The sequence below is a fragment of the Chiloscyllium plagiosum genome, chromosome 1 (assembly GCF_004010195.1).
Source record: "Chiloscyllium plagiosum isolate BGI_BamShark_2017 chromosome 1, ASM401019v2, whole genome shotgun sequence".
Lineage (NCBI taxonomy): Eukaryota > Metazoa > Chordata > Chondrichthyes > Orectolobiformes > Hemiscylliidae > Chiloscyllium > Chiloscyllium plagiosum.
Window position 1 is genome coordinate 30,923,476 of NC_057710.1, and position 12,436 is coordinate 30,935,911.

Below are 12,436 nucleotides of genomic sequence, written 5' to 3' on the forward strand. Positions count from 1 at the left end.
CCCACTCTCCCATCCTGGCACCTTCCCCTGCCACCGCAGGAATTGCAAAACCTGTGCCCACAAATGCAGCTAACACGTACACTTAGGTAAAAGTCAAATTTTTGAGTGCAATTTTTTGAGTCAAAGATAAGTAGTAAATTTTACACAGGTAATGTTTTTGAGCAGCTTACTTTCTATTAAAACACACCTGCCTGGCACACCTCATGGCTCTCAAAAGAATCCACAAGGTAATGGGGAAAGGACCACCCACACCAACCACTTGTTCTTTCTCTTTCTCTCTTGGATTCTATTTTAACACCCTGCGATAGGAAGTGGAAGCACCCGCTGTTACAATGTTTCTCAGGGGACAGGTGAAGAAAAAAAGAATAACGACTGCACTATTTGAAAATGTCACGCTGATGGCCCCCAGCCCCTTACGTAACCTTTATTGCAGGGGAATCTGAACTAGGTCAGTATTCACTAGCACCTAATTGACGAGGGCTGAGCCTCCTTTCTGAAGGAAGGCCGAGGTACAACGATTAAGGACCTAAGACCCAAATATTTATTTATTTTATGCTCACTCTAGCAGTTCGTCCCTGGATTCTATTGCCATGTTAATTTTTTTGTTACTTTTTTATCTGTAAGCTTCTGCATATCAGGTAGGAACTGGACAGAGTATGGCAAGTATAATTTTTCTGAAATGGATAATGAATTGAGTTTTTCAATATATCTGCAGAAGTTATAATTCAGTTCTGAACCTTCTAGACTTTGATCCCTTTAAAAGCAGGGTCCATATTTGGGATGTGAGCATTTCTGGTGAGGCAGCATTTGTTGCCTATCCTTAATTACTCTGGAGAAGGTGGCAGCAGCTACCTTCCTGAACTAATGCAGTTGTTAGGTATACAGACACCCACAGTGCTGTTAGACTTAGACACAGCAATAATGATGGAACATTAATATGGTTCCCGGTCAGAATAGTGAGAGACTGGAGGGGAACTTACTAAAGTGTATAAGATCTTGAAGGGACATTTCAGAGTGGATACAGGAAGATGCTTCCGCTGGTGATGGGAGACTAAAATTTAAGAAGTGGTTTTACTTTTAAGACAGAAGACAACATTTTTCTCCGAGGGTCAATGTAGTGTAGAATTCTCTTCCCCAGAAGTTAATGGAGAGCAGTGTTTAAATTTATCCATGGCTGAAATAAATAGATTTTAGATAAACCAAAGTCATCAAAGGTTATGGTATAGACAGGAGAATGGATGTAAAAGAACAGCTAAATAGCCCACAATCCACAACTGTGGAGCAGACCCAAAGGGTCAAATGTCCTTCTCCTGTTCCTATGAGGTATATGAAAACCTACTTTAAGCTAAAAATCATGGAATCAAGTTTCATTAGATTGATTTTTACACTAGTATATACAACATTTCTCTACTAACTCCAAAGCATTATATAATTTCTGCAACCTATTAAAAATTCATTTCTCTATTCCTGAATCTTGTGGAAAATTCAAGAGACAATTTTGTTTTAAAAAGGTTGTACTGAATCAATTTTGATGCTAATGGTCTGGACATACCCATCTATTATTAAACTATCATAGGATGCCTTTTTATCACACACTGGACAAATCCACGTGGGCTTCTTTTCATTCATCTGAAGATAGAGGGCAGCATCGAAGCATTGTAGATGTGTACAGGTGACTGCACGGCAAGGGACTATCAGCCGCATCTTCCCCAACTATAAAATAAAAAATAAATCGAGGGTAACTTATTAATACTCTTAAAAGGGTTACTGGAACTCAATACTGAACCAAACCTGTAATGTCTGCACTTGTGAAATTAAATGATGTCTACTTTAATCATGATAATAAAACTAGTTAGTTTAGGTAAGGGGTAAATGTAGGGGTATGGGTGGGTTGCGCTTCGGCAGGTTGGTGTGGACTTGTTGGGCCGAAGGGCCTGTTTCCACACTGTAATGTAATCTGCAATCCTACACTTATTTATAATGAAATTGAGCAATGTGAAATATTGGGGAAAAGAAATATGAAAGAAAATTACACAAAATTTAATTTTGAACTTTTAAGCCATTATCTAACATGTAGGAAAATTGGAAACTACAAAAAAATCTTTTGAAAACACACTAACATAACAACATTTTTCAATTTCTCTTATAAAAAACATTTATAATTCCAAATAGCAAAACATTCTTTTGTAAAAGACCTGGGAGGTAAATCTCTGCAAGGAGAACTTATGCTAGCTTACAAAGTCAAAAGAATCCCTGCCACAAATATTTGCCCAGATCACAGCATATTCCACAGAACTTTGCTTTTTAAAAAAAGCGACTATTTCAAAGCTTCACGTAACTCGCACAATAAAAGCAAGAATACAGAGCACAGAGTCCAATGTGTGCTTGCCTGAGGAATGAAGAAGAAAAGCATTGCTTAATGACCCCCCCCATTTCCCAACTAAACCCGGATCAAATAACACATTTATGAGACTTACGGGACACATCAACGAAACTCTTAGGCTTGTAGTTGCAATCTCGCTATCAGGATCTGCAGTCAACTTTTCTTTAACTATTGAAAAGACAAGTTGAGAAATGGTCACAATTGTAGCAGAGTTATTGGCAGTTTACAAAAGATTGAATTTGGGTTGCTAATTTTGAGTAATGTAATTGAAGGAAAAGTTCATCAAAATGGTTTTCTAATTGATTATTAGGATAAATTCAAGTTTCTTTGGCTGATTGCTTTGGTAAAAGTACCACTGCAGTTTTTTTCACCGTATATAATCTCAAACAACTTTCCTTACTTGATCACACTAGCCAGAAGATTACCATTAAATAGCTAATGTAATAAATGCCAATCTTTGTAGTTTCAAAAAGAGAGTTATTTAAAAAGGGTTCAACTAAAAGTCTGATGGACAGCTCGACGTATATTGCATCTGTAAATACACACTTAATTACAGGCCGTCCTTGTGATTTTCAAGTCCCATGCTTTCTAAACTGAAATACACTGAGTAATTTTTGTTAATTTTGTCATTTCTCTGGGATATAAATTCCTCTCGTTAAGTTAATTATTTAATACCATAAAACCTTGAAAAGCAAAAAGAAAGACTGTTTTTCAAGTGCAAATAGAAACTGCCTTTGATGGAAACAGCAGTAAGAACGAACTTTCAAGGAAGGCTTCCATTCTCACTGAAGTTAAAAGCTTGTGCAACAAGGTGCAAAAGTCAGCATATTGAAAAGGCAGGGAGACAATAAAAGCCACACAGTTTCTAATTAGACCAAAATGAGACTTTTGTGAAACAGAACTCAATAGAACATAAAACATTCTAATGGCAAAACATCTTCCACCAGCACCCTGGTGAAGACAAGGCTCCTTGAAATCTGTAAATAATGAGTTAACAGGAGCCACTCTGGCAGCCAACTGCATTTCTCTACCAGAGTTATACTTAGACAGTGGTATCCTGGAGTCCTAGTAAAACTGAAAACAATGGGTATCGGGTGGCAAACTCTCCAGTGGTTGGAGTTATACCTAGAGTTACATATAGGAAGATGGTTGTGATTGTTGGAGGTCAATCCTCTTGGTTCCAGGACACCTCTGCAGGAACTCCTCAGGATAGTATCCTAGGTTCAAATCGCTTTCAGCTGTTTCATCAACCATAAGGTCAGAAGTGGGGATATTCAGCACCATTCACGAATCCTCAGATACTGAAGCAGTTCAAGTTCAAATGCAACAAGGTCCAGACAATATCCAGGCTTGGACTGACATGTAGCATTTGTACCACACAACCTCCAGGCAATGACCATCGCACCTCATTGCTGAAGAAGGGCTTATGCCTTTGATTCTCCTGCTCCTCAGATGCTGCCTGACCTGCTGTATTTTTCCAGCACCACACTCTCAACTCCGATAAGAGGTAATCTAAACACTGTCCCTTGACATTCAAAAGTGTTACCATCACTGAGTTCATCAACTATCAACATCCTTGGGGTTACCATTGACCAGAAACTTAACTGGACTCACTACATAAAGTGACTACAAGAGCAGATCAGAGGCTAGGAATACTCCTGCTCGTAACTCACCTCCTCAATCCTCAAAGCCTGCCCACCATTGAGAAGTCAGGAGAGTGACAAAATACTCACTTGCCTGGATGGATGCAGCTCAAACACACAAGAAGCCTGATATCATCTAGGAAAAAGCATCCTGCATGATTGCCACATCTACAAACATCCACTACCGCCCGACACCTCAGTAGCAGCAGTGTGTACGATTTACAAAATGCGCTCCAGAAAGATTGGATTAGATTCCCTATAGTGTGGAAACAGGCCCTTAGGCCCAACCAGTCCACAATGACTCTCCGAAGAAGAACCCACCCAGACCCATTTCCCTCTGACTAATGCACCTAACATTATGGGCAATTTAGTATGGGCAATTTAGTATGGCCAATTCACCTGATCTGCACATCTTTGGACTGTGGGAGGATTCCGGAGCACCCGGAAGAAACCCATGCAGACACAGGGAAAACGTGCAAACTCCACACAGACAGATGCTAGAGGCTGGAATCGAACCTGGGACCCTGGTGCTGTGAGGCAGCAGTGCTAACTACTGAGCCACTCAGCAAAGTACCTGAGACAGCACTTTCCAGACTCACTACCATTGCATTCTAGAAGGACAAGGGTAGCAAATGGATGGGAAATACCACCTGCAATTTCCCATCCAAGTCACTCACCATCCTGACTTGGAAATATATTGCCATTCTTTCACTGTCACTGGATCAAAATCCTGGAATTCCCTAAAAGCATTGAGTCTACCTACAGCACAAGGAACAAAGAAAATTACAATGCAGGAACAGGCCCTTCGTCCCTCCAAGCCTGTGCCAATCCAGAAACCTGTCGCCTACTTTTCAAAAATCTGTATCCCTCTGCTCCATGCCCATTCATGTATTTGCCCAGATACATCTTAAATGATAATGTTTGAGAAGATTTGTAGCTCAGGTGGAAGTTTGTAAGTTTGGTCGCTGAGCTGGTAGGTTTGTTCTCAGAAGTTATGACACCAAGCCAGGTAACATCAGTGAGCTTGCGTTGAAGCGCTGGTGTTCTGTCCTGCTTCCTATTGTGTGTCTTGGTCTGTTAAAGGTGGGTGATATCATTTCTGGTTCTTTTTCTCAGTGGTTGGCAAATAGGGTCCAATTCAATGTGTTTATTGATAGAGTTCCGGTTTGAATGTCAAATCTCTAGGGTTTCTCATGTGTTTCTCTATTTAGCCTGTTCTAGGATGGATGTGTTGTCTCAGTCCAAGTGGATCCTAGGACAGGCTAAACAGAGACACGCACAGAAATTCCTAGAGGCCTGGCATTCAAACCGGAACGCCATCAATAAACACATTGATTTGGATCCCATTTATCAACTCCCGAAAAAGAACATGAAATGATATCGCCCACCTTTACAGACCAGACACACAAATAGAAAGTGGGACAAGAACACCAGCATTTCAACAGAGACTCACTGATGATGTTACCTAGCATGGTGATGGACCATCTGAGAACAAAGCTACCAGCTCAGCAGGCAAAATTAAAACCTGAACATCTCAAACAATGTTATCGTTCCCATCTCTACCACCTCTGCTGGCAACACATCCCAGGCACCTACCACCCTCTGTGTAAAGAACTTTCCACGTATATCTCCCTTAAACTATTCCCCTCTCAACCTGAACTCATGACTCCTAATAACTGAGTCACCCAATCTGGGAAAAAGCTTTTTGTTATCCACCCTGTCTATACCTCTCATGATTTTGTAGACCTCAATCAGGTCCCTCCTTCAACCTTTGTCTTTCTAATGAAAATAATTCTAATCTACTCAAGCTCTCTTCATAGCTAGTGTCCTCCATACTCCAACACTCTGGTGAACCTCCTCCGCATCCTCTCCAAACATCCACATCCTTATGGTAACGTGGCGACCAGAACTGTACACATTATTCCAAATGTGGCCAAACCAAAGTCCTATACAACTATAACATGACCTGTCAACTCTTGTATTTAATACCCCGGCAATGAAGGAAAGCATGCCGTATACCTTCTTGACCACTATCGACCTGCTTTGCCACCTTCACCTGAATATCCAGATCTCTCTGTACATCAATTTTCCCCAGGGCTTTTCCATTTACTGTATAGTTCACTCTTGAATTGGTTGGATCTTCCAAAATGCATCACCTCACATTTGGCCAGACTGTACTTCATCTGCCAGTTTTCTCCATCAGTCCAACTCTCTAATTTATCAATATTCTGCTGCATTCTATGACAGTCCCCATTCACTATCTGCTACTCCACCAATCCTAGTGTCATCTGCAAACCTGCTAATCAGACCATCTATACCTTCCTCCAGATCATTTATGTATATCACAAACAACAGCACGGATCCTTGTGGAACACCACTGGTCACGGTTCTCCATTTTGAGAAACTCCCTTCCACTACTATTGTCTTCAAAGTTTGGGAGAAGATTTGTAGCTCGGGTGCTCGTTGTTGTGGTTCTGTTCGCCGAGCTGGAAATTTTTGTTGCATACTACTATTGTCTCCTGTTGCCCAGCCAGTTCTCTATCCATCTAGCTAGTATATCCTGGACCCATGCAACTTTACTTTCTCCACCAGCCTACCATGGAGAACCTTATCAAATGCCATACTGAAGTCCATGTATATGATATCTACAGCTCTTCCCACAATCAACTTTGTCACTTCCTCAAAAGATTCTAAGTTGTTAAGACATGACCTTCCCTGCAAAAAAACCATGTTGCCAATCATTTTGGAAGAAAATGGAGAAGCCCATTTTCTTCCAAAATGAATAGATCCTATCCCTCAGTATTTTCTCCAGCAGCTTCCCTACCACTAACATCAGGCTCACTGGCCTATAATTACCTGGATTATCTTTGCTACCTTTCTTAAACAAGGGGTCAACATTAGCATTTTTCATTCCTCCAGGATCTCTCACACGTTCAAGGATGCTGCAAAGATATCTGTTTAGGCCCAGCTATTTCCTCTCTTGCTTCCCTCAGTAACCTGTGATAGATCCCATCCAGACCTGGGGTCTCATCCACCTTAATGCCTTTTAGAATAACCAACACTTCCTCCCTCCTTATGCCAACTTGACCTAGAGTAATCAAACATCTATCCCTAACCTCAACATCCGTCATGTACCTCTCCTCAGTGAATACCGATGCAAAGTACTCATTAAGAATCTCACCTATTTTCTGACTCCATGCATAGCTTTCATCCTTTATATACAAATAAGACTTTAGGATTTTCTTTAACCCTGTTACTAAAGATATTTCATGACCCCTTTTAGCCCTCTTAATTCCTCGATTCAGATTGGTCCTACTTTCCTGTTATTCTTCCAAAGCTTCGTCTGTTTTCAGATCCCTAGACGTTATATATGCTTCTTTTTTCCCTTAGCTAGTCTCACAATTTCACCTGTCATCCATGGTTCCCTAATCTTACCATTCTACCCCACATTTTCACTGGGACATGTCTGCACTGCACTCTAATCAACCTCTTGAAAAGCCACCCATAATCCCATATATCAAATGTGGATTTATACTCAAACAGCAGCTCGCAATCGACATTGCCCAGCTCCTGCCGAATTTTGCTATAGTTGACCTTCCCCCAGTTTAGCACTCTTCCTTTAGGACTATTCTCATCTTTGTCAATGACTATTTTAAAACGTACGGAATTGTGATCATGACCAAAGTAATCCACTGCTGAAACTTCAAATCACCTTGCCGGGCTCATTTCCCAACACCTGGTCCATTATGGCCCCTTCCCAAGTTAGATTATTTACATGCTGCTCTATAAAACCCTCATGGATGCTCCTTACAAATTCTGCTTCATCTAAACCTCTAACACGAAGTGAATCCCAGTCAACATCAGAAAAATTAAAATCTCCCATCACCACCACCACCTGTTGCTCATATCTTTTCATAATCTGTTTACATATTTGTACCTGTATCTCACGCTCGCTGTTGGGAGGCCTGTAGTACAGTCTCAACATTGTTACCGTACCCTTCCTATTTCTGACCACTGTCTCTATTGCCTCATTGCTTGAGTCCTCCATACTGCCTTCCTTCAGCACAACTGTAATATCCTCCCTGACCAGTAATGCAACTCCTCCATCCTTTTTATCTCTCTCTCTATCCCACCTGAAGCATCTATATTGTGAAATATTTAGTTGCCAATCATGCCCTTCCCTCAACCAAGTTTCAGTAATAGCAATAACATCATACTCCCAGGTACTAATCCAAGCCCTACATTCATCTGCTTTACCTACTACCCTTCTTGCATTAAAACAAGCGCACCTCAGACCACTATTTATCAACTACTCCCTGCCTACTCTTCCCTTTAGTCACACCGACTTCATTATCTGGTTCCTGCAGCTTTTAGTTATTACCTCTTCACCATCCACTAACCTCCTCATTTGGTTCCCTTCCCCCTGCCACATTAGTTTAAACCTTCCCCAGCAGTGTTAGCAAAAGCATCCCCTAGGACATTAGTTCCAGTCCGGCTCAAGTGTAGACTGTCCAATTGTAATAGTCCCACCTCTCCCAGAACTGGTCCCAATGTTCCAAAAATCTGAACCCTTCCCTCCTGCCCCATCTCTCAAGTCACTCATTCATCCTGCCTATTCTTTCATTTCTACTAGCATGTGGCAATAGTAGCAATCCTGAGATATTATCTCTGAGGTCCTACTTTATAAACTCCTTAAATTATGCTTATAGGACTTTATCCTGTTTATTACCTATATCATTGGTGCCTATGGGCATCACGGCAGCTGGCTGTTCACCCTCCCCCTTCAGAATGTCCCGCAGCCGATATGAGACATCCCTGACCCATGCACCTGGGAGGCAACACACCATTCAGGCGTTTTGTTTTCGACCATAGAACCCCTAACTACTCCAAATACAAGTGAATCCCCTATGACATAGGGAACGTTACAGCACATATACAGGCTCTTCGGCCCTTGATGTTGCACCAACCTGTGAAAATAATCTGATGCCCGTCTAACATACATATGGATAATAATGGAATGGCGTTCCCTCCGGGACTACCTGGTCAGGTACAAGCCTCCCTACGACCCACCCTCCCATCCTGGCACTTGCCCCTGCCACCGCAGGAACTGTAAAACCTGTGCCCACACCTTCTCCCTCACCTCTATCCAAGGCCCTAAAAGAGCCTTCCACGCCCTGTGGCCCAACATTTCAACTCCCCCTCCCACTCTGCCGAGGACATGGAGGTCCTGGGCCTCCTTCACCGCCGCTCCCTCACCACCAGACGCCTGGAGGAAGATCGCCTCATCATCTTCCACCTCGAAACATTTCAACCCCCGGGCATCAATGTGGACTTCAACAGCTTCCTCATTTCCACTTCCCCCACCTCATCGTAGTTTCAAACTTCCAGCTCAGCACTGTCCCCATGACTTGTCCGACCTGCCTAGCTCCTTTTCCACCTATCCACTCCACCCTCTCCTCCCTGACCTATCACCTTCATCTCCTCCCCCACTCACCCATTGTACTCGATGCTACTCTCTCCCCAGTGTATGTCCAATGCCCATTTAAACACCCTTAACATCGGTGAGTCTACTTTTATTGCAGGCAGGCCATTCCTCATCCCTACTAAGTAAAGAAACTATCCTTAATATCTGTCCTAAACAGGCCCTTCGGCCTCAAGTTAAAGCTATGTCCCCTCGTGTTAGCTTTCACCATCTGAGGAAAAAGGGTCTCACTGTCCATCTCATCTAACCATCTGGATTATCGATTAAGTCACCTCTCAACCTTATTCTCACCAACAAAAACAGCCTCAGTTCCCTCAGTTTTTCCTTGCAAGACCTTTCTACCATACCAGGCAACATCCTAGTAAATCTCCTCTGAACCTTTTCCAAAGCTTTCACGTCCTTCCTATAATGCGGTGACCAAAACTGTACACAGTGGCTCAGTGGTTAGCACTGTTGTCTCACAGCGCCAAGAACCTGGCTTCGATTCCAGCCTAGGGCAACTGTGTGTGGAATTTGCACATTCTCCCCCTGTCTGTGTGGGTTTCTTCTGGGTGTCCCGGTTTCCTCCCACAGTCCAAAGATGTGCAGATCAGGTGAATTGTCCATGTTAAATTGCCCATAGTGTTAGATGCATTAGTCAGAGGGGAATGGGTCTGGGTGGGTTACTCTTCGGAGGGTCAGTGTGGACTTGTTGGGCCAAAGGGCACGTTTCCACACTGTAGGGAATCTAATCATACTCCAGGCACGGCCTTACCAGTGTCTTGCACAGCTGAAGCATAACCTCGTGGTTCCGAAACTCAATCCAGCTACCAATAAACAGCAATACACCATATGCCTTCTTAACAAGCCTATCAACCTGGTTGGCAACTTACAGGGATTTGTGCACCTGGACACCGATCTCTCTATTCATCTACCCTGCCAAGAATTTTACATTTGCTCAGTACTGTGCATTCTTGTTACTTCTTTTGAAGTGAACTACCTCACTTTTCTACATTAAACTCCATTTGCTACTTCTCAGCTCAGCATCTTATGCCCCCCCTCTGTAACCCACAACATCCTTCAGCACTATCCACAGTTCTGCCTACCTTAGTGTCACCTGCAAATTTACTAACCCACCCTTCTATGCACACATCCAGATCATTTATACAACTTACAAACAGCAGTGGCCCCAAAACTGATCCTTGTGGCACACCACAGGTAACTGAACTCTAGGATGAACATTTCCCATCAACCACCAGGTTTGAAAGAAGTCAGAGGGTGGTGGTTGATGGGAAATGTTCATCCTGGAGTTCAGTTACCAATATCTGATCCAAACTGCTAAATCATCTTCAATCCTGAACTCCGTATTTTGTGCAATAGCCCAAGTGTGGAACCTTATCAAACACCTAACTCAAGTTCATATACACCACATCAACAACTTTACCTTCATCCATCTGTTGTCACCATCTCAAAGAACTCAGCAAGGTTAGTTAGGCAGAACCTACCCTTAACAAAACCGTGTTGACCATCCCTAATCAAATTATTCCTTTCTAGATGCTTATGAATCCTATCTCTTATGACCTTTTCCAACACCTTACCCACAACTGATGTAAGCTCACTGACCTGTAATTACTAGAGTTCTCCTGACTCCCCATCTTAAACAAGGGAACAACATTTGCTGTCCTCAAATCTTCTGGCAATAATCCAGTCGACAATGATGACAGAAAGATTAAAGACAAAGGCTTTGCAATCTCCTCCCTGACTTCCCAGAGAGTTCAAGGATAAATCCCATCCGTCCCAGGGGTTTGATCTATTTTCAAATCTTCCAAAATTGTTAAAACCTCCTCTTTGTCAACCACAATTCTATCTAATCGAGTAGCCTATATCTCCGTATTCTCACTAACATTGGAAAATGGCAATGTAAATACTGACTGAAAGTATTCATTAAGTGCTTCCCCTATGTCCTCAGATTCCACACACAACTTCTCACTCCTGTCTTTGATTGGCCCTAATCTTACTCTAGTCATTCTTTTATTCCTGATGTACCGATAGAAAGCCTTTAGGTTTTCCTATCTGCCAACAACTTCTCATGTTCCCTCCTGGTTCTTCTTAGCTCTCTTTAGATCTTTTCTGGCCAACTTACAACTCTCAAGCCATCTAACTGAGATTTCACTCATCTTCACATAAGCCTTCTTCTTTCTCTTGACAAGAGCTTTAACCTCTTTAGTAAACCATGGCTCCCTTTCTCAACAGCTACCTCCCTGCCTCATACATGGCAGATACAGCAAAATTATTTGCTATACTAAGGAACTTTAGAACAAGACAATATAATTTTAAGATAGAACTGGGCTAATTTTCCCCCATTGAGTATAGCAGTTGGGATGTCACATTGCAGCTGTACAGGACACTGGAATACAGTGTTCAATTCTGGTCTCCCTGTTGTAGGAAAAACATTGTTAAATTTGAAAGGGCTCAACAAAGATTGACAAGGATGTTGCTAGGATTGGGAGCAGCTGAATATGCTGAGGCTAGATTCCCTGGAGCGTCACAGGCTGAAGGGTACCCTTGTTGATATTTATAAAATAATGAGGGGAGAAAGGTGAATTCCCCAGGGTAGGGGAGTCCAAAACTAGAGTGCATAGGTTTAAGGGAAGGAATTTAAAATGGACCCAAGGGGCAACTTTTTCATGCAGAGTGTGGTACTTGTATGGAATGAGCTGCCAGAGGAAGTGCTGGAGGCTGGTACAATACATCATTTAAATGGCATCTGGATGGGTATTTGAATAAGACGACTTTAGAACAATATGGGCCAAATGTTGGGACTAGATTAATTTAGGTTATCAGGTAGGCATGGACAAGTTGGACCAAAGGGTCTGTCTCCATGCTGTACAACTGACTCTAGGATAGGTACATACTTATCAAGGACCCGCAGTAGCTGTTCCTTGAATA

General features: G+C 42.3%; 1 protein-coding gene across 2 annotated transcripts in view; it reads right to left on the reverse strand.

Moving 5' to 3' along the window:
* The window catches only part of pias2 (protein inhibitor of activated STAT, 2), a 76,518-nt gene that overhangs the window by 26,975 nt on the left and 37,107 nt on the right, over positions 1-12,436 (reverse strand). For both annotated transcript variants that reach the window (XM_043715166.1, XM_043715240.1), the window contains exons 8-9: positions 2,478-2,551; positions 1,553-1,713 (exon numbers count right to left, since the gene is read on the reverse strand). In XM_043715166.1, the coding sequence (XP_043571101.1) occupies positions 1,553-1,713; positions 2,478-2,551 (235 nt within the window). The remainder of the gene's footprint in view (positions 1-1,552; positions 1,714-2,477; positions 2,552-12,436) is intronic.